Source organism: Python bivittatus, unplaced genomic scaffold (genome assembly GCF_059951505.1).
Source record: "Python bivittatus isolate LINGU-HERP-01145 unplaced genomic scaffold, Pbiv_v1 ctg000480_np1212, whole genome shotgun sequence".
Classification (NCBI taxonomy): Eukaryota; Metazoa; Chordata; class Lepidosauria; order Squamata; family Pythonidae; genus Python; species Python bivittatus.
In genome coordinates this window covers 9,228,521-9,256,329 of record NW_028277075.1, presented here as the reverse complement: position 1 = coordinate 9,256,329, position 27,809 = coordinate 9,228,521, and the positions used below count along the sequence as shown (strand labels likewise).

Genomic DNA, 27,809 nt, shown 5'->3' with positions numbered 1-27,809 from the left:
ACCCCCCCCCAACATAATTTAAGAAGGAATGAACATTTCACCCTTGTCACAGTTCCTCCAGCCTTTTAATCTCTTCCCTCCCCAAAGTATTTATAAAGTACCATTTCTGGTTATCCATCATTATGCCAGAGAATCAGTTTCCAGTCTAAAATGTACAAAAAGGTTCTTCACTTTCAAGTGCAGAATAACTGGAGCAGAAGCATACAAGGTGTAACAATAGAGTTTATTTATAACAGAAGAACCTGAAATCTTGCTTCCCTTTTGGTATTTCTTACATATATCCTCTGAGAGCAAAGTCCCATTCAGCACCATGAATCTCCATTCCTTAAGATATCAAATATTACAAACAATAAATACTATACAAAAGAAAGTCTGGGAACAGATTGCCTCATATCTTCATTCCACTGAACTGGGGTAGAGAATGAGAATAAGATGCCTTTTTGCAGTTACTGGATTATGACTCCTATCAACTCAAGTGGGGATTATAATCCACTGAACAGGGATTGTGGGTGGCTGTTATTCAAAAGGATCTTGAGGGTCGCTGATTCCTCATCCTACATTGAGGGACTATATCTAAAACACTTCTCTTTGGAAAACAAACAAAAATGTTTTGTTTTTTTCAAGAACAGCTCAGAAAAAAAGGACCGATTTCTAGCCAAGCTAGAAAAAGACCCAGAAGCATTTATTTTTGAAAGGAAACATTGGGGTGTCCCTTTACCTTGAAGTTTACTCATTAAAATTACAATTAAAATGCAGACAGGAAAGAAAACAGCACATTCTGGATCCTTAATAACCACGTTCAATAAGATTCAGTTCTCCAAACACACAGCATTTGGCAACGTGTTGTCCCTTTCAAAATCAACTGAATGACCAAGCAATCTTACAACCAAATAATGTTGATCACAAACACATATAATTTGAAATAAAGTGCGTTTATCTATAGTCAGATAAAGGAGATCTTCTCATAAATGCTACTAAACTTTATTCAAAAGTATACTGCTGAAATAACCAATAAAATTATGAGGAAGGAATATACAATACTTAAAAAAATTGCTTAAATAGAAATGCACAGAATCTTAGTTACCTGGTATAAAAATAAACTTCATTCCTTATCATTTTCTTGATCAAGTGAAATTGTAAAGCTTCCCAGGAGTGTAAGGTGCTTGTGATAACAGCAACATTGGATATGCTAGAAGTGGACAGCCCCAACTCCTTCCAGGCATTTGTGATTCAGATTGCCACCCTTGTTGACAAGTTGTGAATTTCCTCATTGGATCCAAGCCCCAGAACAACCCTGTGATTCTTTGCTTGACAGGCAAGCCCTGTTGGTGATGGATCTTTATGTCATCATGTGATACTGAGTTTCAGTAAGCAAATGAGCTCATTAATTTAAAGGGAGTAAATAACTTCCTTGGAAAAATCAAAACTAGGAACAAAGTTCTGACCAAAAAAAGGGAAGTTAAGAAGAATCATAAAAAATATATGAAGAGCCATGTTTGCTCAGGTAGCCTAAAACTCTCTAAATTCATCTAATCCCCTTTTAATACCCCATAATCTGACAACCATTACTCCACAGAACAGTAGATCCTGTAGTTTAAATATAGGCCTAACACCTAACCATGAGCATCAACTGTGATATACCTACTTGCACCTAAGATGCTCTGGCAATTTATTTTCGGCACATGAATGACATCGTTCTTAGATGTAGCAGTGGTGGCATTTCCCTTCTGAGGCATGCAGTGACCACTGCAAGGTGTGTCAAATATCTAACTTTTTGGCACCTGTCAGAGGTGAAGTCAGTAGCAGAGAGGATTAGTGTCTTATTGCCCATTCCAGGCTGCTAGGAGCATGCCTTCCCAGTCAGCCGTGTCTACTGCTACCTATTCAAGATACTCATACCTCCCTAAAGAACTGGATACAACAGTGAGTGAAGAAAAAAACTACTTGCCAGGTATTCCAACAGCATGAAACAGGATAACGGTGAAATCTCTTGGTAAAATAGGCTGAAATAGCACTGAAATTATGACCAATTCTTCCCTGCCCTGCTCTATTTGTCTACGGAACTAGAGCATGGAAGAACCTGGAGGTAAGCATTTGTTGCCTATAGGAAGAAAGGAAAAGGAGAGAATTCCTAAGGAAAAGTGCTGCTTGTGATTCAGTTGCTTGGGTTTTTAATGTTTTCTATTCAGCTTGTGTTACAAAAAAATAGGGTGAAGGAGAAGGGGAAGGAGCAACATGCCTACAAATGATGGATAGAATCCTGTAGCCAGACACCCTCCCCCCTTCCTGCTGCAATACTATGATTAGGGGATGTTTTTCTGCTGGCTGGGTCATGCAGAAGAGGGAGATAGCAAAGGCTGAGGAATCAACCCATGGCTTTGTCTCAACAGAGGCAGTCAAGGCAGGATAGAGATCGGCCCTATTGTGCTAAGCGTGTTTCTGCTGCCTCAAAGATGGGTAGAGGGCACTAACTCAGCAGCGGGAAAAGACCCTATGTGTTTTGGAAAGAAGTTCTAGAGGAAGACCAGAGCAGTGGATGAGAGAACCACCACACAGAGTATCTTACTTGCTCCTTTTTGTGCAGCATTTGTGGGGAGGGAAAACACTCAGCTTTCTTCTAAGAGACTGTCCATATTTTAAAGGATACGTCATTTTTTGGAAGAAAAGAAAGGCGGCCAATTCTGGCTGAAAGCTGACAGGCAGGTTTCCCAACTCCTATCATCCTTCTCCACCATTATCTTGCAGACTGAATTGGATTGAGCATCTGGATATAGTGGTTTACAGCTCAGTTCTAACAGTAACCTACAGTAGCTGCTGCTTAAATATAGCACACCACTTTCTCAAACCTGACTACCATAAACACACTGGGTGTAATTTAACCTTACACAAATTCACTCAGTGAACTTTTGTCATTTGTCTTTCTTGCTCTTGTGCATTCACACAATCTGTTTTAGATGGTTGTGGGAGTCTCTGCAGCAGTTCTTCAGGGTATATGAAAATAAAAGAAAATCCCATTTCTCACTGGAAGCTGCTTTTGCATTATGTTTTATTCATGAATGCTAAACTATTCTCTTAAAAAAAATGCATAGCAGTGTACTTGCATGTTTGTATTCTTATTCTCATTCTCTCTCTCTCTCTTCCCCCCCCCAAAAAAAGGTTTAAACAAGACAGCTCAGGCTATTTTCTCATTTAATCACTTATACCATCTTCAAGTTTCATCCAGACTTTGTTGAGGTGTCATTGTCACCATTATATCAGCACAACAATGGTTGGATAATTCTATAAGTCACTCTAAGTGGTTAACGGAGGTAGCATTAACAGACATCTTCTGCATGGCAGTGTGGCAGCTTTGCCCCAGCCAGCTTCTGGAAGTGGGGTTAACAATCAGGATGTAGCAGGCCATAGCCTTAAGTGTGGCCCAACAACAGTAAGACTGGGGTTACTGTCCGAATCTGAGATTCACAAAGGACTGAAATTTGCAACAGCTCAGAATTAGTTAATACATAGTGTTATCCATCTCCTTGGTAGCTCTGCTTCAGAGGGTTGCAGAGGAACCTTCTAACTAGGCCTGTCCAAGGGGGATGCCACCAAAAAAGGATAAGAACCACAGCAGCAGATGGTATGGTCTACAAGGCAATAAGAATAAGAGTTAACACCCACAAAGAGGATTGTAAGGCAAGCATCACAGCTGGATATAGACATGGGTATGTTGTATAATCAGTTGCTTAGCAACTAGTATTTTAGATGATAAACCATTGGTACCTCCTGTGGAATAGCAATCCAAGCAGAGTATTTAAATAGTTTCCACACCGTTCCTCAGGCTTTTTTTTTTTCATTCAGACAAATTCTAATGATCTCTTTTCTACAAGCTAGTCTAATTTTGATCTCACAAACACAAGGTCAGTGTCAACAGAAAAAAAACTCCAGAAGTGATAGAAAATTCAACAACTGGGTAATCTTTACCATTTGAACACTAAGACAACAGAAGGATATGTGGAGCTGGGGACCAGGAATGCTCTTCTTAATATGTACTTTGAACTTAGATGCTTTGTGCTTAGCTTTCTGTATGTCTCATTCTCAGATTTGATTAACTTCTCCTCTTGTATCTCAAGTTCAAGGAAAATAGCAACATAATGTATTGCAGTATTTTAAATACATGGCGCCATGTGATGTTCTTGTTACTGCATTACTACTTTATATATATTGGAGAAGAAGACTGTGAAATCAAAAAATAAAAGATGAAGAAAACTCAGAAGACACTAAAAAAGAAACAAAGTAAACCAGTTAGCAAGTTTCAGTGATGACTGAAGGAGTAATGACTTCAGAAATTACTCTAGCAAAATGAAGAATGAATGGAATATATGGGAAATGGTGAGCAGAAACTTAATAAACCAACTGCTGACAACAGAATCTGAAACTTGCATATTTAATCTGAATATTCAAACTAAAATATCAATGACCACAAAGCCAAAGATACTGTTGTGAAATCAGAAGAGCTATTATTTGATGAAGTCATGAAAATAGCAAAAGGAGGCACATTGCTTATACTGTAGTTCACTAACCACTTGGCAATAGCAAAAAAGATGACAATGAAGTCGTGAATTTTTGTTGGATGACTCCCCAATCCACTACAGCACTGGAATAATAGCAGTTGTTCCTCTCCTTGAAAGTTTGAAATATTGACATTTATTTTATGTCCATTTGTATTAGACGGTATTTAGTTGACTTTATTGTGCTAGTTAGTTTTTTACTTTATTGAACCTGAGGTCTGTTGATATGTTTATGTTGCACTGATGAATGATTTGGTTTAATTTTTGTATTTGTTTTATTTGCATACAAGCTACTGCAGGTTGTATATGTCATAACATGCTTAGTTATAGGCACGAAGTAAAGCTACTGCTATTGCTACTCTTGAGAGATGTAGGGTTTACACACAATAGAGAACCTATCTGGAATAAGTAGAACAAATACACAGAGGCCTTGTCTTCTCAATGTGCCTGATGCCACATCTTAAACAATTACGTATTCTGATGCAGCAAGTGCTGCAAAAAGAAATCTTTTAAAATTTCTAATCGGAGATAAAAATCCAAGAATAATTAAGTAGCTAATGAGCAATGTTTCCCTATCTCCATATAGTGTCAAGATTTGGGTTCAATTTTTCACCAGACAATTCCACATAGTTCCTTATTTGTACACTAGAGGTCACATGGGTGCCATCCCATTGCAGCAGTGTTCGGATGGTTCATCAGCACCAGCTAGATCTTTAAGGGGAAAAGGAGCTTTTGGTTTTTTCAAAAATTCTATCCAGTTTCTACAATAAAAAATAATGAAAGGGAAATGCAACAGTGACAGCAACATTTAACAAGGAGCAGTCCAAGGAACTGGCATGTTAGATGCTGCAGAGAGCAAATTAGGATTATATACTGTGAACATCTTCTGTGCAAGGATGATATTCTGAGACTGGATGAAATTTATTAATTGATACTAAATCTGAAACGTTAGATTTTTTTTTTTTAAAAAAAGAATTTCTAGCTAATACGTAGTATAAACACAATTTAGAGGAGAAGGAAAGTCAGAAGTTCCAGAGTCATATAAATAGGGCTTTGTTGTCTAACACTTGCAGAATAAATTATGCAAAACAATTATGGTAGGTTGTTTAATTTGCATAATTCATTTATATAAAATGTTGGGCTTCTTTTAACTAAAGAAAGGTCCAAAGTACCAAGAACTCTGATATTAAACCTCCAGCAACAACTTAAAGGTTATTGAATGTTCCAAATGTTAACCTTCCTCATCTTGCCCATGTGAAAAGAACGGCACTGTCTCAAAACAAGACAAAATCCCAATGAAATTAAAAAACAAAAAACAGACTATCAATTGGAAATCTGTTTTTTTCTCTCACAAACTCAGAAACCAACAGATATGCAATTAATATTGCTTATCCCACCCATTTCTACCAAACATGGAGTCCTAAACTCAGACACTGTGATTGCAAACAATCTTAACTGGGGCAGGGCAGAGTCACTATGAAGTGTAAACACCAAAACCTATTCCAGTATGAGGTGGGAGGGGTAGTTGTAATCCAAAATGCCCCAGGTTGTTTTAAGTTAAAGTGCCTTTCCTTGCTTAACCCTGTTATGCAAGCATCCTAACCTAATCTAAAGTAGGACAGCTACAGAGACCTCCCTACTTAATCCTCCAAGAAAAAGAGTTGGGCTACAGAATGGCTGGAAAGGCCAGGTTCTCAGTTATAAAACTCACTATCAGATTTAGCTGTCACTGAACATGCCTCCTTAGGACTGGTTGGCTGCAGAGGCCAAAGACATAAACATACAAGTCAGGCTTGCTTGTAGTCACTCCCCTTTTTAGCACTTACAAACAAGAGTTATTCCAAATGAGGAGAAAAACCCAGCAGAAGCTCTTGAACCAAAACTCTGAAAACACACACATATTGAACTGAATCACAATATTGGGCAAGGAATGATGAAGCAGATGCAATCTGGTGGGACTGTGGTAGAGAGAGTGATTGCCAGAATAGAGGGTGGCAGCAGGAACAGGAACTAGAATGGGTAAGGGTTGTTTTGGAATAAACTGAGGCTTGGAATACTGTCACTTTTCCTTTGCTCCTTTTTCTCTTGCTTTCCTTTATACCCCATTGCTGCCTGTCTTAAACTGGGGAAAAGGTTGTTGAGGTCAGGAAGAGTCATCTGCGTGCCCTGCTTGCAGTGGCATGAAAATGACCCATGAACTGTCACTCAACATAGTCTCACAACACAACCATCTCATCTTTAGCCCACTTCTGAAGCAACTGAAGCCAGTCTAAGGTATTCTTGCATGAACGTTGTGTTTTCCGTAGTACAAGACATCCTAGGCGGTCCTTCCAGGGAACATAGAGGAGAAGTTTTTGGAGGTTGGCAATCAGCTGGGCTTCATTTGGATTGGTGACATAGCTTTAGGAGTTCTCTAAAAGTTGCTGGCTTTTGTGTCTCCATGGCCATTTCAGCTGTAGCTGCAAGAGAGACCAGAAACCTCTCTTGGTACAATGGTTCATGGGATACCAGGCACTTCTAGGAGAAATTGAATCAGGACTCTATATGCAGAGTGGTGACTTTTGCTGAGGTAGTATGATCATATGCTGTTAGCAGCAGCAGTAAAGAGATTTGACTGGATTAGTAGCTGACAGGATTCAGTACAAAATGCGTAAGCATAAATACAGATTTTGCCAAGAACCATCTGCCCAGCCACAACCACAAAGCTGTGCCAGCAGGAACATTTTGGTCCTGAAGTACAGCCTTCCCTTCCATCTTCCTGAGACGTGTTCAAGGGCATGGTGTAGGAAAGACTTTCCAAACCTAGCATCCTGTAGAAGAGTTAGGAATACAGAATTCCCAGCCTTTGTCCTATTGAACAGAGAATATGGAGAGACGCACATTTGGTAGGGAAAGACTGGACTAACGTTACATGTACTATGACTTTCCCACGGTAGCTGGATTATTTCACATATATTTGTAGCATCTTTGGGAGGGGGTGTTGGGAGGGTGAGGATTATAAAATCCAAAATGTTATCTGATCATCTGGATAGAAACTGGAGTCAGTTTGTCCATCAATCTGGGATGCAGGTTAGCCTCATCTTCCACTTAGCAAGAGTATGTTTCACATCCATCCTGGAACTTGAATTCCTAACCTCCTAACAACTCCATCCCATCCTCCAGTTTTCCTTCAAATATAGGGAATGTAACATACCAGGATGGTATCTTCTGTTTTCTTTCCTGGGATCATGCCAAAATTACATAAGAGTACATCCAGACTCTTCTCTCTACATGTCTGACAAAGTTTCCTTTTTACCTAAACACATAATTTTGGGATGCTAATCTATTTCTGGACTTTCATACACCATGAGTACCCATCAGATTTATGCAATAGAAATTCACAACCTGCATTGTAAGACATAGTAAGCATAGTAGCGAATGAATCAAGATATCCCCTTAAATCCTTGGGCTCTTCCTTTGCCCAAAATCCCTCCAGACGAATTGCTGGCCTTCTAAAATGCCCTGAGAACCAATCAGCTTGAGACAACTTCTGGGTGTTGAGAAAGTCAGAAGAGAAAGCAGAAGTTATTATAGAGAATACAGGGCTGGAACCTCTGATGAGATTGCTTAAGCTGCCCTACGGACTTACCTTGTTACCAAGGATAAAAAAATAACAGATAATTCTGAAGTTGCAGAGACCTTTGACATAAATATTGGGGTGGGGTTGGGGAAACAATAAAGTTTGTTATGCTGTCAAGCCAGGGAGATAGAAAAGGTCCTGATCTCCACAGCCTCCTTTGGGTTGCTGTATTAATACTCTCTGGCCTCCTGTAATTGAGAAAGATACTCATCCTCTGGAGGGTTGACAGCACACTGCTGCCCATTATTGGGAGGCCGTACAGCATGGTATCGACTCCAGTCCCCTTTGCAGAGGATCCAAGGCAGCATGTCCACCTTGTAGTGTAACTCAGGAGAGAATTCTGTGCTGATGAGGTTGGGTGCTCCTGCTCCCTTGCCTCGGGTAATAAGCTTGGTGTTCTCATCATAGCAACAATGTTGGGCACCTAGGGTAGTGCTGTCCAGGGAGAGCATGGAACGCAAGCAGAATCGGGCTGTAGGTTTGTAGATGTCCAACCGCTCCTTTGATCCACTGGCATCCTGCCATCGGAAGTTCTTGCCCTTCTGCTCATCTTGCAAGTTGACAGCACTATAAACAGCTTCTAAAGGATAGGAGCAGGGACAGCTGGGGAGATCTGAAAGCACTTTGCTTAGATATTTGTTGAGGAAATCACTCTTGCAATTAAGCCATTTCTCACAACTGTCCACATCTGGGAAAGGAAGGAAGAATCAAATCAGCATAAGTCATTAGATTATGTCTCAGAATTTGTGCCCAAATTCTAAGAAAACAAATACTTTTTACTACAGCTTTTATGCATGGTTCAATTTAGCCTTCCCCATCATAATGATCTCCAAAGAAGTTAATGAATATGTTACCTCCTCTGAGGGAGCTCATACTGCCTAGAAATTATGGGGTTTGTAATCCAGCAGATCTGAAAGGTGCTACAACATTGGGGGAAGTTGATTTTAAGGATGCTGGAGAATAAGCCCAGGTGTTTATTAAAACTACAGCAAAAATGGAAGAAACATTAAAAAAAAAAGTTGGAGGACAAATAGCGAAGCATCTTGAATTCAGAAGTGGGTAGCAGAAAGTAAAACAGAGATCCTTGAGCCTATCTTGAAATCTTTAGTCAATACAAAACAACACATTTTTCTGTATCTACAATCAGTCATAGCAGATAGACATACTGTAGCCCCATTGGTAAAGTAATTCTTTGGTGTAGCAATCTATTAACTTCAATTGCCTTCATTTTCTTATTTTTCACTCTTAAATGTATTGCTTCCTGTTTCTGCATCCATCTGCAATATTAATAAAATCTACACAAGACTTTGTATATTTTAATGCCTATTTGTTCTAACATAAAAATTTGGTGAGTAAAATATGGGGACATAAGAATATCAAAGGCTACCAATATCTCTGTTCACATATAGCTCTGGGAAGTACAAATGAGACAGATCCACATTAAAATGCAAACTGAACCAGTTTCTTGTTTCTCCCTAATAACAATACCTAATACTATTGTCTTAAGGACAAGGACTTTACTGGCCTGCATTTAGAATCTCTGTGGCATTTTCAGCTTCAGATGGTATCTCTTCAGTGGTAGAAGCCAATTCCCCCACTTCTCCTTGAGAAAAGCACAGAAGCAAACAAATCAGAGTGAACACTGTAAGACACAATCTGTTTTATGTAAAAGACCTACAGTACAAGTATAGAAACTGAACATGATCATCCACCAATTTTTCTTATGATTATCTCCCAGAGCACAATCTGATCCCGCATATGGAAGGCTAAAAGCTTCCTTTTGAACTTCACAGTAGGCTTTTAGCTGATGGCCTCAATATAGCCAGTGTGTCAGACAGCTGAGTAAAGGACCAGTGGAAATGGTTGCCACAATTAATAACATATCCACTGATTTTTTTAAGACTGTCATCAAATCTTGCTTCACTGCAGAAGACATCCAGTTCCAGAAATGTCTTCATTTTATTATGTCAGGGAAATGGAGGAAGAGGGGCTTCTCAACATCCAAGGGCAAAGAATGGGAGATGGATCACAGCCAAAAGTATTTTCCCCCTTCTCAGATTCCACATTAGTTCTCATAGGATGTTTGAAAAGATAACTTCTCAAAACTCACAGAAGTTCCACATTGTCCAGATGAGACAGCAACAGAGCATGCTCACAGACTGACATCAGTGAATGAGTAGCTGAAGTGTTAAAGCAGAGGCATTTCAGCCTATGGAAATCCTGCAGCCCAGAAAATTGGAACATACCAGGACAGTGCTGCAGTTCACAAGTTCTTGACTCTGTGGCTGTGCATGCATAACCACAAGACCGGGTTCTCTTCTGGTGGCCACTGCTACAGGTTACACTGCAGGAAGACCAAGGGCTCCAGTCCTCTTCATCTTCATAATCTGGAGATGACAAGAAAAATAAAAAACCACATGAAGATTCAAAAAAGCCTAGTAAAAAACAAAGTTAGAATCCTTCTAGTTTTATGTTTTGTTCTTTCCTCCATCATTCATACTGGTTAAAAGGCATCAAGTATTAAAATTCAACACATCTGGAATATCTCAAATTGGGGAAAACTCCACTATGAGAAGAGACATACAAGAGGTCAGTGTGAGCCACTTATACTTCTTATACTTATACTTCTGCCATGGAGGCTTAGCTTTTCCCCAGGGTTATCAATGTGAGATGATTTTCTCACTTGCAGATGACACTATATTTTTACTAGATTCCTTAGTAAGGAAAAAAAGCAGGGGGGGGGGCTTCAACTCTCAGATGTATCAGTCAAACTCTGCCTCAGGATTCTCAACCTGCAGCCCAATACAACCTATGCCTTCTAGATGTGCTTGGACTGCAATTTCCAGAACACCCAGCCACTGATCATGCTGGATTGGAATTCTGGCAGTAGCAATCACAACACATAAATGTCCGATTGGGAAAAGCTGTAGTATATAGTATAAAGGGAAATGAAAATTTTATATTCCAGTTTATGCAGCATGTGCCATATTCACAAATGAAAAATACTCATAGTTTTAGCAAACTCATTCTATGTACTATGAAATCATATAAAATGAAGCACTCACCAGCTGTTCTTTGTTCTTTAATGGATGGAGGGTATACTCAACAGACCAGACTTACTAAGAGCAAAAAAGGTAGACTCACCATAGTTATATTTCTCTTTTAAGATCCAGTTCTTCTGATTAGGCCATCTCTGATCCCAGTTTCCCCCTACTCCACTCAGCACTATTTCTTCTTCATCATACTCTGATGTATAATCTTCCTCTTCCTCCTCCTCCTCTTCATCTCTGCTCTTTATGTTCAAATTGTCATCACCATGCTCTACAGGATCTGTGTATTCCCAGAAAAGTGGCCAAAACAGGTCCTTATGAGATAACCAGTCAGAGGTAGACAGGGACCAGTCATTGCTAGTCTCCTTCAGCAAGTCCATCTCAATCTCTGCTTGAGGATCATTCACTACCTCAATGGTCACCTGGAAGCCAAGGCATTGAATTAGACTGTTTTGGAAATACCAGCAGTAAATCAAAAGGTAAACAGCAGATTTTACCTTCAACTATCTGAATGTCTTTCACACTTTACCTTTCTTGTCTGAAGAATCTTGTCCTTGTAGCTCTTCTCTTTGCTTTCTCAAACTATTCTTCACACTCACTTATTCTTTCCAACTGTATTCATTTTCAAACTCTATTTGCATATTTTCCATTTCTATTTAAGCACAACTATTTGACGGGAATAAATTATGGATTGTGTGAATGTGCTGAAGTTTCTTCCCCTCTTTCTTTCATAGCTTTTAAATCTGGAATCACCCAATAAAGCTCAACAGTGAAAGATTCAGAGAAGACAAAGGCAGAACTTCTGCAAACTGCATACTTAAATGAAGGTATCTTGTATGAATGTAATGATGGGTGCAGCCATGTACAGCTTTAAAAGGAGGGCTAAACATATTCATGGAGAATAAGGCTATCCATGGCTACAAATCACAATAACTATCCTCAGTATTATAGTCAGGCACCATGGAGGAAGGCATCTGGCAAATTACTCTGAAAATAGCATGGTAGACTACATAAGCCTTTGAAAAAGACTTACATTAAAATAATGTAAATAACAAATAAGATTAAACAAATTATTTGAAAGACCTGCTTTGGAATGTGACTTTGGGTTAGTTACTCCTTCTAAACTCTATGAAGAGTTCATGGGCAAACCACTTCCAAACAGTGTTGCCAATAAAGTGTATAAAGCATTTTGTTTTGAACTCTTAAAAAAAAGAGACACAAATGCTTTAATTCTTTGACAGAAGTTGCTTTGAATATGGTCCCATGCATTCTGAGGCACTCCTTTCAAAGACTTTGCAGAGCCCTAGTACTTAAACCTGTTCTTAACAGTCAGTACTTAATAATGATAAACTTATCTATCACTGTTTTAGAATGAGCTAGAAGCAGTTAGAACTGGACACGTTTCATCAGTGAGTATCACTAAGTTCTGTGGAGCCTACACCAAAGTTATAATGCTCGTATTTGCAATATGAGGCAGTGAATGATTTTAGAATAGACTTTCAGAGCCATTGCACAAGGTGATCAACAAGGGGCAGACACATAAAGTAAGCTTTTAAATTAAAAATGGAATCAGCATAATTCCTACCATAATTATATAATTGGCTCAATATCCAACCTCTACATGCTACACAGAAAATATAATAATTTGTGCCTTTCAGACAGTCTTGACTCTTGGCAACTATGTGGACAAGTCTGTGCACTTTATTGGCAACACTGTTTGGAAGTGGTTTGCCCATGAACTCTTCATAGAGTTTAGAAGGAGTAACTAACCCAAAGTCACCTGCCTGGCTTCCTGCATAAGGTAGATCTCATAATCTTGCAGTTTGTAGCCCAGTGCCTTTAACCACTATGCCAAACTGGCTCACACAGAATATACCTTCTAATATTTCTTGTTGTTTATCCAACATCCAGATTAGATATTACCAAATGAAGGGAAAATACATTCTAAACACATTATGGGGAATTGGTCAACTGAATGTGAATACACATCCTTGTAAAACAAAACAGTAAATGAATGATGGAAATGAAACGTAAGGACAATCCTGTTCTCTATGACACACATTAACTGAATGTATACAGCAGCTACTGAATCAATGTAAGTCATATGTATCTTCTGAAAACTGAACTGGGAACTCTCTATCTCACAACTCCCAGGTTTTTTTATACCCTTATTTTAGTATTGGCAGTTTTAGTTGAATTAAGTAGACAGAGACACAGGAAAATAAATAAAGTCCTTCTCTTACTCCATTTGGAACATAAAATTCCCCTTTGATATAATACGATTCCGCTTTGTATTTATTTGGATGGACAATTCAATAAGCTTGTTTATTTGGATGGATAATTAAATAAGCTCATGCACAGTTGTTAAATTTGCATCACTAGCACTGAAATTATCAACCGATTTAGTTGAGACACAGAAAATTTAAGGAAAGATAAACAATAAAGCAATATCACATTTTTTCTTCTTTTCCTCTCTTTCTCACTCTAAATAATGTAAGATCTGATCAATTAGATTGATCAGATTTAGATTAGATAAAGGTTATAGCCATGAGCTTGTATTACCTTTTAATATCTTTTTTCTCTTTAATATATTAAATGAGGTAAAGCTGTAACAAAAATCTTTAGAAGTTTAGAATACTACACTATTTTATGTATGGTTCTAACATTCATGCAATTAATTTTAAACTCATAGTTTTTAATTTGATTTTAGTATTACTGTTTCTTATTTCTTTGTTGAAACTTTCTCAAGTTGCTCAAAGACCACAATAAAAATTTGATCTGAAAAAAAGTCAATAAAGAAACTTAAATATTTCCCAGCCATTCTTCTCTGTATATATTAAAAGCAACTTTGCTATCCCCAGTGAAAACCACTGGGTCGTTTTAGGCCAGTTACTTCTCATGCCCACTCGCCTCAACAGAGTTGTTGGGAAGAAAAAAATCAATGTGAGAGAGGGAGGGAGAGGGAGAGGGAGAGGGAGAGGGAGAGGGAGAGAGAGAGGGAGAGGGAGAGGGAGAGGGAGAGGGAGAGGGAGAGGGAGAGGGAGAGGGAGAGGGAGAGGGAGAGGGAGAGATGGATGCAGAGGATTCTTCCACTTTTGATTTGTCTGTTGCTAGTCTACCAAGAATAACTCAACTCATGGACTTACCTGTATGTTTGGATTCTGGGCATTCAGATCCACATTGGCTAAGCCTGTCAGGCTTTGTAAATCCAGCACAAAAGGTGTTTTCTCTTCTGGGAGTATTTCCCCAGGTTGGAGTGATGCCAACTGGTTCCTTGAAGCATGTTGAAATGGCCAACGGTGTTTCTGTTGGTCTGGTATGGCCTGTCCATTCAGCCTCAAGTTCTGCATCCTGTTTGACTGTGGCATTTCTTCTTTGAATGAAGCAACTTCAGACGAAGTGGCAATCTGAAATGAAAGTTAGTTGTAGTCCCACTGCCTGCTGAAGAGCCAGCTTTCACTTATCCCGATACGTTAGACTACAACTCCTATGATCCTCAAGACCATTCCTTGCAACCTTGCATATAAGACAAGGTAGAGCAGGCTCTGGTGATGGTCACTCAAGAGGAACTATATTCTCTAGACATTACTGTTGGAAAAGCCTTTTCTTATAAAGTCACCAACTGCACATTCAGACTGTGGTGGAATTAGGACCGTGGTTTTTCCAGAAAACCTAAGCAAGCAGATTAACTCATTAGTTACTTCATTGTAAAACTTATAGAATTATAATCATGAATAGCAATCACATCCCAACTGACTGCCAGTTTCCTGGCTGCCAATGGTCCCTCAATAAAATAGCACAAAATGGCTAGAAGTTTCAGAATGGCAAAGAAATCAGGGCAAATGAAATTATGTTATCATTACAATGTTTGAAACAATTGATGCACTCCTTTTTATATATTGTGTGGCATTATACAAAATGGAATTCAACTCACTGGAGTATTTTTTCCAGTCCTGTGATTACAAGTGAAAAAATATGGCCGTTGGCTGTGGGTGGGAAAATTAATTAAAAGAAACACTAGCAAGAAGGCAGTCTGGGAATGATTTACGTGCAATCTAACATGTAATGATTTTTACCAATGATCTTTTAAACTCAGTCTTCCACAGTCTGGAGGCTTCCACATGTGTTGGATTACAATTCCTGAAGCACCCTAGCCACATTGCAGAAGGCTGTCCCAACTATTCTTTGAAAGACCACTTCTGCAGGCCTACTGCATCTCACCACAAGGAGCTATTTCCCAACATTCAGCTTGAGTTCCCCAAGTCTTGTTCTCTGTATGCCACTTCCTTTCACTGCAGGACCCCAGAATGTAGCTGTAGGATTAGGGAAACTGGGGATGCTCCCCCTCCTTCCATATGGGATATCAAGAGGCTCTATTACCTGCAATTAGGGCTTGATGGCTTGTGAAGGACTCTTCCCCCTCCACTACTTTCATCTTGATCACTGGAGCACTTCAAAGGAGTTGGAGCCGGTTGGGACTCACATGAGCGCACATACAAGGCATCATCAATGGATTTACAAGGGCTGCACATCAAAGCCCTGGAGTCTGTCTTCCTCTCCCACAGTGAAAATAAGAGAAAACAGCAGGAAGGTTGCTGGTCTCTGCTGTTTTTATTAAGGAATGGGACCAGCACCGGTAAAAGGGTATTTCCTAAATATTCCTGATCTCCAAAGCAAGCTTTAGCTATAAGACTGAAGGAAATGTGATTGCTCAATTTGGCAGAGATTCTCATACCCTTCTAATAAAGGCTTAAGAAGAGCTTCAAAGCTGGTCAATGGGATTTTTCAGGTCCAATTAACAGATAACCAAATATTTGTCATTGCTACTACCACAGAAGCCATTGTCCAAGGCTGGCTTAACATGGTGAGAGTAGACAGAGTAAAGTAGTCCCAACAGGCATCTGATGCTCAGTTTTATGGAACGCTAAATAGTTCCCAAATGCAATGTATTTTATTTGGTAAATTTATATAGCCGCCCATCTCACATACGTGACTCTGAGCAGAAGATACATATCACAGTCAGCTTGAAAGTACATATAAAATCAAAATAATAATTGTGCAGCTTTGCAAATAGACCTATACAAGGTATTACCTTCAAACATTCTTACTGGCCCAGTATACTAGTGTAATTTGTAACATATCCATAGCCTGAAATGGGGTGGAATAAAAGCCATACTGCACAATGAAACACATGTCTATTTTAAAATGACATCCTTGTTGGACACTTGAAAGCAATTCTTTGCCATTGCATGCAAATAAGCAAATGGCTATCTTCATGCCTGATATAATGAATCACTATTTCTCATGAATTTGATCTAAATTATCTTCTGTATAAAAGCAAAACAACACTCCTTCTGTTCTTTGTATGCCTGCTTTCATCATCTTCAACTCTCCAGAGTTCATACTGTATTATACCTAGAACACCTTTACTACCCCTATTTTTGGGAACTGCCTCTCAGAATATCTGTCCTGCCACCTCCCTTAGTCCCTTCAAATCCCTCCTCAGTGTTCACCTTTTCCAGGAAATCTTTGAAATAACCCCCTAATCCTAATAGACTCTTGGAACCAAGCCAGAGTACACAGAATTGAAATAATAACATATTTGTTCTCTCTCCCCCCACTTCTAATTCTTTCCCCTTTCTTGTTGTTTTTCTGTGTTAGTTTTTAAATTGTATAGTCCAGCAGATAGGGATCTGATTAATCGATTCAAGGCATATATGTCAATTAATCGATTCAAGGCATCGATTCAAGGCATTCAGTTAATCAGAATATAAGGTATCTAAGTACACAGGACTATCTAAATATATACTTCTTCCTAGAGTTTTAACTGGCTATTGAGAGATTAGTTATTGGAGTTCCTTATGTTTCACTTTTTAGGCAAAAGTAGCCATCTTTCTTCCTCACAGAATCAGAGTATAACCTCTGGAGAAGTAAATGCTATGACTACACCCATGAAGAACAGGAGAAAAGCACAGGTTCTGACCATTGAAACAGCAAATGAAGAAGGGAAAGGACAAGTTATTCTCTCTTTCAGGTCCACTGCTCCAACAAAATCAATGCTCCACCCAGCTCCTTTTTTTTTTTTAGATTTTTTATCCCATCTTTATTTTTATAAATAACTCAAGGTGGTGAACATACCTAATATGCCTTCCTCCTCCTATTTTCCCCACAACAACAACCCTGTGAGGTGAGTTGGGCTGAGAGAGAGTGTCTGGCCCAAAGTCACCCAGCCAGCTCCTTTTAAGTTTAGTGAAGTTGGGAGACTTAAAAATAATAATTTTAATTCTGTCTGCTTTGAGGCTGGGTTCTTCAGGAGAGGATACACTGAATCTCAGATACCAAAATCAAAGGAAGGGCTCCAATTGTTTGGTTGTTTATTTGGGTGGTTGGGCTCTATCATCTCTCTCCCTGACAAGCAAGAGCAGCCAAGGTCTAAGTCTCATCTGGTGCAAAGCTCTCTGGAAAAAAAATCAATTGTTAGGAGGGCTCAACAACAAAGGGGCTCAACAACAAACAACAACAAAGGGGATCAACAACAAAGCCCCTTCCTTTAACTCAGGGATAGATACCCTGCAACCCCCAAGTCCCTTTTTTGTGGCTCCAGAACTCTCCTCTGACTTTAATTACTGAGGCAGGAAATGCATGAAAAGATTTGTGTAAGCCCTAAAGTAGCTTAAAATAGCTTTAAAATGTCCAAAGTAAGTCCTCAACCTTCCCCCTCAAAACCAGGAAAATAAAAATAATAATCTCAGCCCAGCCCATTTGTATCTTCACCTCATTCCACTTCTGCCCTTCGGCTCTTCCCAAAAGCTCAGTTGAACCTTCCTTGCAGTTGCTCAGTACTTTGGGATATATTCCTTTCTGGACTGAGGTATCTATCCTCTTTGGTGGTGTCTTTTAATTGTGGAAATCAATTGCTTCTAATAACTCTAATTCTCATTTTCATTTTATGTTATACTCTTTACCAAGAGACCTCAGTAGTTGGTATGTTAACTTGAATGAAAGAATAAATGAATGTGGCCCTTGATCACCATAAAATACAGTGAGTCTTTTTCACAATTTACACCAAAACTGAAATGAGAGCTTGATACTTGACTGAAAGTATCTGAATAAATTCCTCATGGAAGGAAAGTTCTTAATGGAGATTGTCTTCTTCCCATTCTATTGTGGTAGGCACAAAGAAGAGTCCAAATAAACCACAACTAAGCCATGTATTATCGTATGCCTAATCCAGCATTCCTAGGAATGGGTACAATTAGCATATTAGCTTGAACTGTGCAAAAGCATCACTGAAATCTCATTTGCCAAATTCAGGATTTAATCCAGAAGGATGATTAAATGCAAGTCTAAATTTTCAAGAGGAAAGTTCCATCCAGTAACAGGATGTTGGGTCACCAACATGTTAGAAATAAGATAAAAGGCTTCCTTGAGCCAAGCCCAAATCCTGATGGCTACATAGACACCTCCATGTGGTTTACTTGGCAACAGAATGGAAATGGTTTGCTATTGCTTTCCTTTGATATGTTTGTGTTGATTCTTGCTCTAGCCTACAGCCCTTGGATTTCCTGGTGGTCCTAACCACAAATGCCCAAATTACATCCTCTAGTTGTAAACTGACAGGCTTTACCTGTCAATAAGCAAAGGTTACCACCAGGCACACAGTCAAGCAGCGAACAATACCCTAATCAAGGAACTGTCAGCATCTTAGATCAAGCTAAATCCAAAAATGCGAGTGAATTCTTGGAAGCTTGGCATTCAGACAAGGCAGCCATCAACAGGCACATAAACAACATCTATACACTATTCAAAAGAGACAATAGAAAGGAAAACAGAAGACCAGAACATCTCCTCACCAGCAATCATCACCCAGATAAGCAGAGATTAACACCAAGATTACTACCAGGCACACAATCAAGCAGTAAACAATACCCTAATCAAGGAACTACCAGAGGGAAAAAACAGAACAAAACCCCCACCAACACTGGCAGGGCATGCCACAGTATATAAACAGAGAGCAAACCCCATCCCATTCTAGCACTGAAGATATTACCTAGCCCGGTAATGAAACATTTGCAAGAAAAGAACCAAGCTCAGAGGACCCCAAGGACTCCACAGTTCAACCCTGAGCTACACGTATTCGCCTCTACAGGCTTTACCATTTTCAACTTATTTAGGGTACAGCATGTTGTATGTTGTTCAAAATACAACAGAATATTATAATATTAGATAGGCTATTGGCAAATAAAACTCTAATGTGGCAACTTTGATATAAATCTGCACATATAAAATTATTATTTCTTGAGGGATTGGAGGTAAACTAAAAAGCTATAAAAATACAACTTATGTTCTGCCTGAACAATTTTTGGCCAATCACCAGCAAGCAGTGGTACCCTCCAGATAAGTTGAGACTCTGCCCTCTTTTACTGTAATATGAAAATCATAGCCTTGTCCATTTTTTAATCTTGTTGCCTTACTACAAAGCATGGGTTTTCAAACTTTTTCAGGCCGCAGAAACAGAAGGAAGGCAGGAAGACAGGCAGTCCTGGAACTCCGATCAAGAGGCAAAGATCTAGTGATAGAAAATTGGCTGTGTTTGACCAAACTCGGGGGGGGGGGGCTTGTTCACAGAACCCCATCAAGTTGTCACAGAACCCTCATATTTCACAGACCACAATTTGAAAAACCTTGGAACAGAGGATCATTATGAGTAGTTGTGCAAGAAATTATATACGAAGTCAAAACTATAGTAACCTTATATATAAAGGCTCCCTCTGGCCCCAGTTCAGAAACACAGTGAGTCTCCACCAAGTTGGCACTGTTCATTTCTCACCTTTAACTGGATTAAAACTGCTTTGACCAACCACTGAGAACAGGCTTTCTGGCTAGCCATCAAAAGGCTTCAATGCTACTTTTAATTGTTTTGATCAGGAAAGCTGCTTTTACCACCTGCTAACTGGAGCAGGAACACTCCTCCTTCCTGGCTGTCTTATGCTCTTTGACCTTCCCTTGGAAAGAGGGAAACAGACTGAAATGTGGCTTATATTGAGAGAGAGGCAGGCAGGCTTTGGAGCGGGCAATCTTCAACCTGCAGTCACATCAGCTAAAGCAATAGGGGATGGCAGAAGAGGAAGCTTAATACAGATAGTCCCCAGTTTAAGAATGAGTTCTGTTCTCAAGGTCTGTCCTTAAGCTGGATTTGTATGTAAGCCAGAACACTATTATTGTATAATAATGTATAAATAGTACTATGTAATTAACTCAAACTATTGTGTATTTAACTTGAATTTTGCTATAATAGGCTCCATTCTTAACTACAGTTCATCCTTAAATTGGGCATTCTTAACCCAGGGACTATCTGTATGCCAGTTGGAAACCAAACCTGCAAAGTCCACAAGCAGGTCAGGCAGACTTTGACTTGCTTGAAGAATTTCACTGACCTAGTTGACAGAATAATAACCTCCTCTGGCCTCTATATAAGACACCTTAAAGCTTGTAACAAGCAAGGTTACCAGATATCTGAACAGGCAAAGGAAGACATGAACAACTGGAAAAGAGGACAAGTTGGGAGAAAAGAAGGGCACATTAACTGTTTAACTTTCTTGGCCTCCCTGACAAAAATTACAGTGAAAAATGGCAAAAAATGCTATTTAGGCCTACATGTATATAAAATTACTTTTTCCAGCATCAGAAAGACTGGATTTTCAATCACAGTATTTTTCCAACAAATCTTTATTTTCAAGAACATATGCTACCAATTACAAAATTAACAACAATGTGCTTTTCAAATTTTACTACAGAAATGTATGATGAGTCATGTGATCTACAGACTACAGTGATTGTAGATTTGAAGGGGCTGGATTGAAGCTGATCACTGGAATCAAGAAATAAATTAAATAACGTAAATCTAGGCTGTCAAGTCTGTCGATGGATGAGGGAACGAAAGAAGTAAACAATTTACAAGGTCACAATACACAAAAGTTTGAATGACTACTGTTGTGAAAACAGTCTTCCCCCCAAAAACCCAAGATACTCAAAAATCTCTTCTATTTTATTTTATTTTATTTTATTCTATCCAAGATATCTTCTATTGATACTCAAAAAGCCAGACAATATTTGATTTTAAGGCTATGCCTGCCAAATGGAGGACATGAAGACAAAAAGGAGGGCCTGTCCTCCTTTTGCCGGACATTTTGTAACCCTAGTAATAAGGAACCTTACATGCTGAAAAAGTTTTTTTTTTTAAATTCTGGGATCTTTAGAGTGATGCTGTTTAAATTTCTTGCCCTTACGTTGGGGGGAAAAATGCTTTTTTAAAAGCTGGCATTCTGCAAAGCAAAGCACCAGTGTCTACTATCATGCTTCTTTACAAAAAGGCCAGTGAATTCCGCATGAGACTCATAAGCATTTTCAAAACAAAAATGATGACAAGCAGCATTCCTGTGTTGCATTTGGAAGTGTGCCCACTGGTCCAGAGAAAAGGACAAAAGTAAAATGGAGTACAATGTAGTGTCCATGGGCTAGAGGGGATGGCAGGGAGCATCCTCACTAATTTGTCCTCTGCTAAATGGACATTTTATGACTGGCTACATCCACCATAACGGCCCTTTTGTGAGTGAGCAAATCCCTAAGTCAGCCACCTTGCAAAAATGCTCACAATATTCTGTTGGAATTATAAGATGCCCTAAAAGGCTAGGATCTTTGATTAATTTGACAGAAGATTTATTGCAAGCAATTTGTTTAATACCGTCCCTCTATTAAAAATATTCATAGCAATCTGACTTGTAATGTAGAATAATATGAAATAATAATAAATGTGTGATAGACCGCAGGCAAAAGGTCCTAGATGTAATCCTTAGCAGCAGGTCTGTTTTAAAAGGCTAGGAAGCAAATAGTTGGAAACATTTCAGTCTGCAGTCCTCAGACTGCTGTTGCAATTTAAAGGCAGAGCCAGATAGACCGATAGCTTCAGGGTTTCAATCTTTGCAACTGTAAAAACCACCAAATCTAAGATGAAACACACATGCATTCTGGACAAATTATAATACATACATATTTTGATTAACTAAGACATCTGAATGCTAAAATACCCTGAAGACATGCTTGCTATACAATTACTTGTCCATGACTGAAACCGCTTTCAGTCAGGTAAGAACAGCAGCAGTACAAATACATTTTAGCACATCTAAGAATTTTTGAGAGAAACAGACAGGACCAAGGCCCCATTTTTGGAAATATGAAATCTAATACTTAAAGTTAATAATAGCAAAAGTGGGTACAATTGGCTTGTAGATAGTGGGTTCAATTACACACACATTAAACAAACTATGTTTTTTTAAAATAATTACTTAACAGCCATTATGGAAGAATTCAATCCAAATTGCCTGTGGATTTATGGATTTTTCAATTGGTTCTAGTATAAAAGTATTACCAGTTGTTGGATTTAGCCCACTTTTCAGTGTTAAAAAAAGACATTGCAAAGTTTACATAGATTGATTAGTGCTTGATGCTATGTTGTTTTCTAAAGTTCATCAGAAAGGGACTGATCAGGGAGTTGTAGGTATAATGTCCTCAAAACATAATCAAATATAACTAGGAAAAATAGTTTAACATGATGTGATAACGGTTTTTATGTTGGTTCAAAATTTTCAAATATTTGGGGCACAAAAGATTACTGAAGAAATACAGATGAATCTGTATGTTTTTGGTTTTTAATATGCCACAATCTATACTTACTCCTTGTGGATACACACTACACTCAGCTATTTAAAAGCACTCTAATGTATACAGAGGAAAACACAATGCTATTGAAAACAAGCTGGGCCTCTTACAACAAATTGAATTCATTCTTCAGAAGTTTTACAAGGGTATTACAGTCCAGACAACAGACAAGAAATTATGTTATTCTATACTCTCCGTCAACATATGAAGTTGACTAACATATTGCTACTGCAAACAAAGAATGTGCTAAAAAAAAGCAGTGCAAATTAAGCTCTTAGTCTGTCAAATTATTATGAAAGTTTTTCTGTTTATTGTTAAAGCTCAACCTGATGTCTCTAAAGATGTTGGACTACAGTTGCCATCATATCCAGCTATTGGTTGCCCAGCTTGTAGGGCTGTAGTTCAAAATCTCTATTTAGCATCTGGTTGAGATAAGCTTCATTAACTTGTTCTGACCAATGAAATGCCGGGACTTGTACACCACAACCATTGTCTTTTCAATTAATAGCACATGCTTTTATCTCACACAACTGCAAATACTTTGCACTAGCACAATGCTACCTCTAGATGCAACTTCTTTTTCTTCTTCTTAGTTCTTAGTTCAAAAGGGTTAGGATTAGAAGTTTACAGGAATAAACTCACAATAAGATAAAATCTACCACAAAATAATAGAAAGGCAAATCTGTGATGAATAAAGACTTAATTTTTAGCAAGTAGGCCTTCTGTCTGGCTGTGGGCATGGAGTGGAAGAAGTACTACAGAAGTCCCTAAAGAAGGCTTTTTTTTCAAATACAGGCTTAAAGCATTTTTTACTTCACATGCTGGCATTTATCTTACTGAGAAATCCATGAATATCACAGTTACAGCAAAAGCTATATTAATTTTCTCTGTGAAGTAAAATAAAACAAGGTTAGATATGAAAACAAGCATTGCAAATATCTCATTCACCAGCTCCTGATTTGGGGAAAATCCCTTCCGTTTCCCCAATTCTAGATCTCAGTATGTTCAGGAATATCTTACAGCTCTCCATTTCTGGAAGGTAATGAACAGTTGCTTTCTGGGAATTTCACGGTTAACTGCAATATCCCTGCAAAGAGAGCCCTTCCTAGGTGGACAACATCAGCAAGCTACTTCAGCCATGACAATCCATTTGCCTCAATATATCCTGATCGAAAAGCCCTTTGCTGACTTCAAAGGTTAGCACGCCTTCCCAATTTCCTGTACATATGCAGCTCAGCAGCTGAAGAACATAAGCTTCACCACCTGGGAACAGCTGCTGGACAGAAAGCCAGCCAGAAGAGATGTGTCAGACGCAAACAGCAGCTGCAGAACAAACGGTGCTCACCTAACTGGCTTTTGGCAGCAAGATACATTTCAGCATTGAAAGCTGTTGGGGACCCTCTGATTGTATCCATTCTAGGAGAAAAAGCCTAGGTCAAGTCTAGATTTAGGAAACAGCTGGTAATTGCAGCTGCAGTTCTATGGAAAAGGAGAAAATATAAACTAACAACACTTAGGGCTTACTCTCAGAAAGAACATTACAGCAAAACATGCACCTGATGGTTTAAGACTAACCCTGAGCATTCTCTGCTGCCTTGAGAATACCCCAACATCTGCTCTCTCCAATCCTTCCCCACTAATTGGGGCTTGTTTAGAACAGCAGGCTATAAGGAACAGAGGAGCCTCTGCAAGAAATTTGGCTAACTAAAAGCTCTGAAGCCAATTCTTTTATCTATATTATTGTGTTACCTTAGGAGTCAGTCATTATTAAGGTGTCCCAAAGAAGACTGAAAGATCCCAACATGGCAACAGCTACTATATGTTTTAATTTCTGAACCAACACCAGGCACAAGCATAATATTTCCCTTCTGTGAACGTATTTTCTTTAAAGTAAGGTTATCATATTTGTCTCCCTTATACATCTTCTATATCTGTGACAGTTGCTTAGGAGACAGATACACAATTTATTGAATGCAACATAAGCAATCGTGTTTATCTCCTTGGCATTAAAGAAAACAAACAGTAAAAAATGAAATGCAAGCTCCTGTGCTTACGACAGGGGAGAGGTGAACATCTGAACAAAATAGCAATAATTGGTTTAAGATTGCTGAAAAAAATCCAGAATGCTTTGGTACTGAGATGTAAGCATGAACATCCAGTTCTGATTACTGTGAGGTCACAATAGTTCCAGACAATAAAAACATACAAAACCACATACAGAACCACAGCATTTCTAGTTGCTTATTGGTGGGGGGGGGGGGAGAAGGCGATAGATTTAACCTGTCATTCATGTTCTGGATTCAAATGCCCTAAAAGTGTTCAAAAGAGCCAACCATACTGCTGTTCAGAATGAGGGAGCTGGCTTTGGGCACCAAAAGGACAGGAAACAGAGACTTTAAAAATAAAATAACAATAATAACAGTAATGGGCTAGTTTTTAGTTCTGGATTTACTAGGTTTGTAAACTATTTTGGAATTCTTGCAATTAGAAGTGGTATCAAATACATACTATTTTGATTTCCTCAGAGAAAAAGACATTTCTCCAGCAAAAGGATGCCCTCCTTCCTTTATCTCCTCAAACAGGTCCTTTTCCTCTCAGCTGCTGCCTCCACTGTTTCAAATCTTTCTTTGCTCCCCCCCTTCAGCAACTATCCTTCCCCCCACTCCCCAAATTATCTTGACTAAAATAATCTGGCACATCTCAAAAGGAAGAATGGCTCCAAAAGAGTAAAGCAAAAGCTTGTGCACAATAGGCCCTTTTCAGAATGAGCAATGGTTCAGTGCCTGTGTTGTGCTGCAAATCCAACCTCAGAAAAGGACAAAGCAGGAGACAAGAGGGCTTAATTGCTAAAGAAATGAAACAGTAAAAAAAGCACATCCACCCACAAGTCAGAGACCATCCCCTGCTGCAGCCAGCGGTGGGCCTGCATTCCGCACAGGCAGGCAAGCAAGCATAGTGGCCTCCTTCCGGGTGTGAAGGGAAGGTGCAGCAGCAGCTGCTTCTGATGCTCCCCCCCCCCCTGCCAACTCCCCACCTGGAGCCACCATTTACCCACTGTCTGTGACAGGCCAATTATCTCCTGCCAAGGCAAGGACAGGGGTCAAAAAGGGAGAGAATGACGCCTGTAGGTCAGGAATAAGCAGCAGGAGACAGAGGGCTCCTGCAAAGAGAATAGTCTGCCTTCATCTCTGGCCACAAAACTGAAGAGAAAATAAACCTTACAGGAACGTTCAGGGCGGAGATGGCGCTACAGGGAACTTGTTCCAGCAGTAACAGCAGCTGGACTGAAGAGTCTTGATTCATCTTTTGCTAAGGTTATGTTCTTCAGAACTTTCAGGAAGTACCTCAGGTAGGGCTGTGGAATGGTCAGGAAGCCTGGTCAGTTCAGGCCTGCCTGAAGAAGGCAAGATAGCGCTTTCACTCACCTCCACCAAGGTATAGTCCCTTTCTTTCGGATTGGGACTGCGCTGTTTCTTCAAGGGCAGCCCTTTGACAGCAGTAAGACAAGTTGTCAGAAATAGAAGGCTCAGAATAAGCACAGCTCTGCCTCGGACTTTAGACATCTCTTCCCCGCACTCCAGCGCAGCGCCCCTCCTGCAAGGCTCCCCCCGGCGAGGCAGGCGAGCAGGAAGACCGTCCGCGGCGCGCGCTAATCTACCCTCGCCGGTCTAGACCTTTCAGAAGAAGGGAGGTGAGACAACCCGGTCCTCTTGCCGCCTTTCTCCTCCTCTTTGGAAGCGGCCGGAGCGGAGGGGATCAGAGTGGGCAAATGAAGGAGAGACAAAATTGGGTGAGGGAAAGACTTTGCGCCCCCCCACCCACCCGCGGCCTCCGCCCCGGCTTGCGTTTCCTCCGTCCGGCTCAGTTCCTCGCCGTTTTTTGAGCACCAGGTTTTATTACCCAGCTCTGGGCTGGCGCCCGGTCAGGCCCCGGTGCTGAAGAAGGAGGGCGTTGGCGCGAGAGGAGCTGCGGATCGAAAAGGTGCAGGAAGAACAGGAGGAAGCGGCTCCCCTCCGTCGTCCCGCGACGAGAAGTCCGATTTCTTCCGCTGCCACTCCGGCTCTCCGCCGCACGTGGCTCATTCGCGTCGCCCAACTGATCTCAAGAAGCGGCGCTCAGATTTCTCGAAGCCGCCCCGTTTCCACGGAGCAGAGGCGAAGAAACGCTTCTGCTCGGGAGGTGGAAAAACAGAGTCCCTCCCGGCCGAGCACTCCTCGGGTCGCCTCCGAACTTCGCTGCCTCCGCGGCCGTATCCTCCTCCTCATCCCGAAGCCGGGGTCATCTTCGGAAGAAACCCGTGTCCCCCGGTCGCCGATCCACACGCTGCCCACTCCTCAGACCCGGCCAGGCGCCGTGTTGCCCGCAGCCGCCGCATCTCCCGGCCCCCGATTATCTCGGCTGCTGCGCCTGCCGCAGCTGCAGCGAGCTCCCAGCCGCTCCTTTGCCAGAGGAGTCCCATTTCGTTCGCATTTTGCAGAGCGCGCCCTCGCCCCCTTCTTTTTGCTCAAGCCCCCCTCGAAGACTTTTGGCAGCTCTTTGTCCTGCAAACTCTGCGGCCAATTCCCCCGCCGCAGCTTCCCCGGGGGACGGTTCCAACGCTGTTGCTTCTGCGGCGGGAGGCACTTTCGCTTCCCCCTCCCCCCAAAGCCAGCCTCGCTCGCCTTCCCAGCGTCGCCGCGCGTCGGTCCTTCCCCAACCCCGGCGCCTTCCTCGGACCAGCCAAGAGCCCCCGTCCCGTCGCTCGGCTCTTCTTGGCCCGCCTCACCTCGACGTCCTTCCCCGGCGCCTCCGTGGCTTCCTCAGCCCGGCTGCCGCGACCGGGCGCTTTCGGGGCGCGGACCTGCCCGCTCTCGGATTTCGCAGAGCGCTCGC

The 27,809-nt window shown here is 40.5% G+C and overlaps 1 protein-coding gene across 1 annotated transcript; it reads right to left on the bottom strand.

Moving 5' to 3' along the window:
- Positions 1–202: 202 nt before the first annotated feature.
- ISM2 (isthmin 2) lies at positions 203–27,809 on the bottom strand. Its single transcript, XM_015888631.3, has 6 exons — positions 26,363–27,809; positions 14,366–14,626; positions 11,314–11,641; positions 10,416–10,556; positions 9,695–9,772; positions 203–8,857 (listed from the first exon to the last, which is right to left on the bottom strand). The coding sequence occupies exons 1-6, from the start codon at positions 26,498–26,500 to the stop codon at positions 8,340–8,342; spliced, it is 1,464 nt and encodes a 487-aa protein (XP_015744117.2). The 5' UTR covers positions 26,501–27,809; the 3' UTR covers positions 203–8,339.

Coding starts and splice junctions, on each gene's coding strand:
- ISM2 (XM_015888631.3), bottom strand. CDS start 26,500: ATGTCTAAAGTCCGAGGCAGAGCTGTGCTTATTCTGAGCCTTCTATTT. Junction 11,642..14,365: donor CCCAGAATCCAAACATACAG/GTAAGTCCATGA, acceptor CTTGGCTTCCAG/GTGACCATTGAGGTAGTGAA. Junction 10,557..11,313: donor AAAAGAGAAATATAACTATG/GTGAGTCTACCT, acceptor TGTCATCTCCAG/ATTATGAAGATGAAGAGGAC.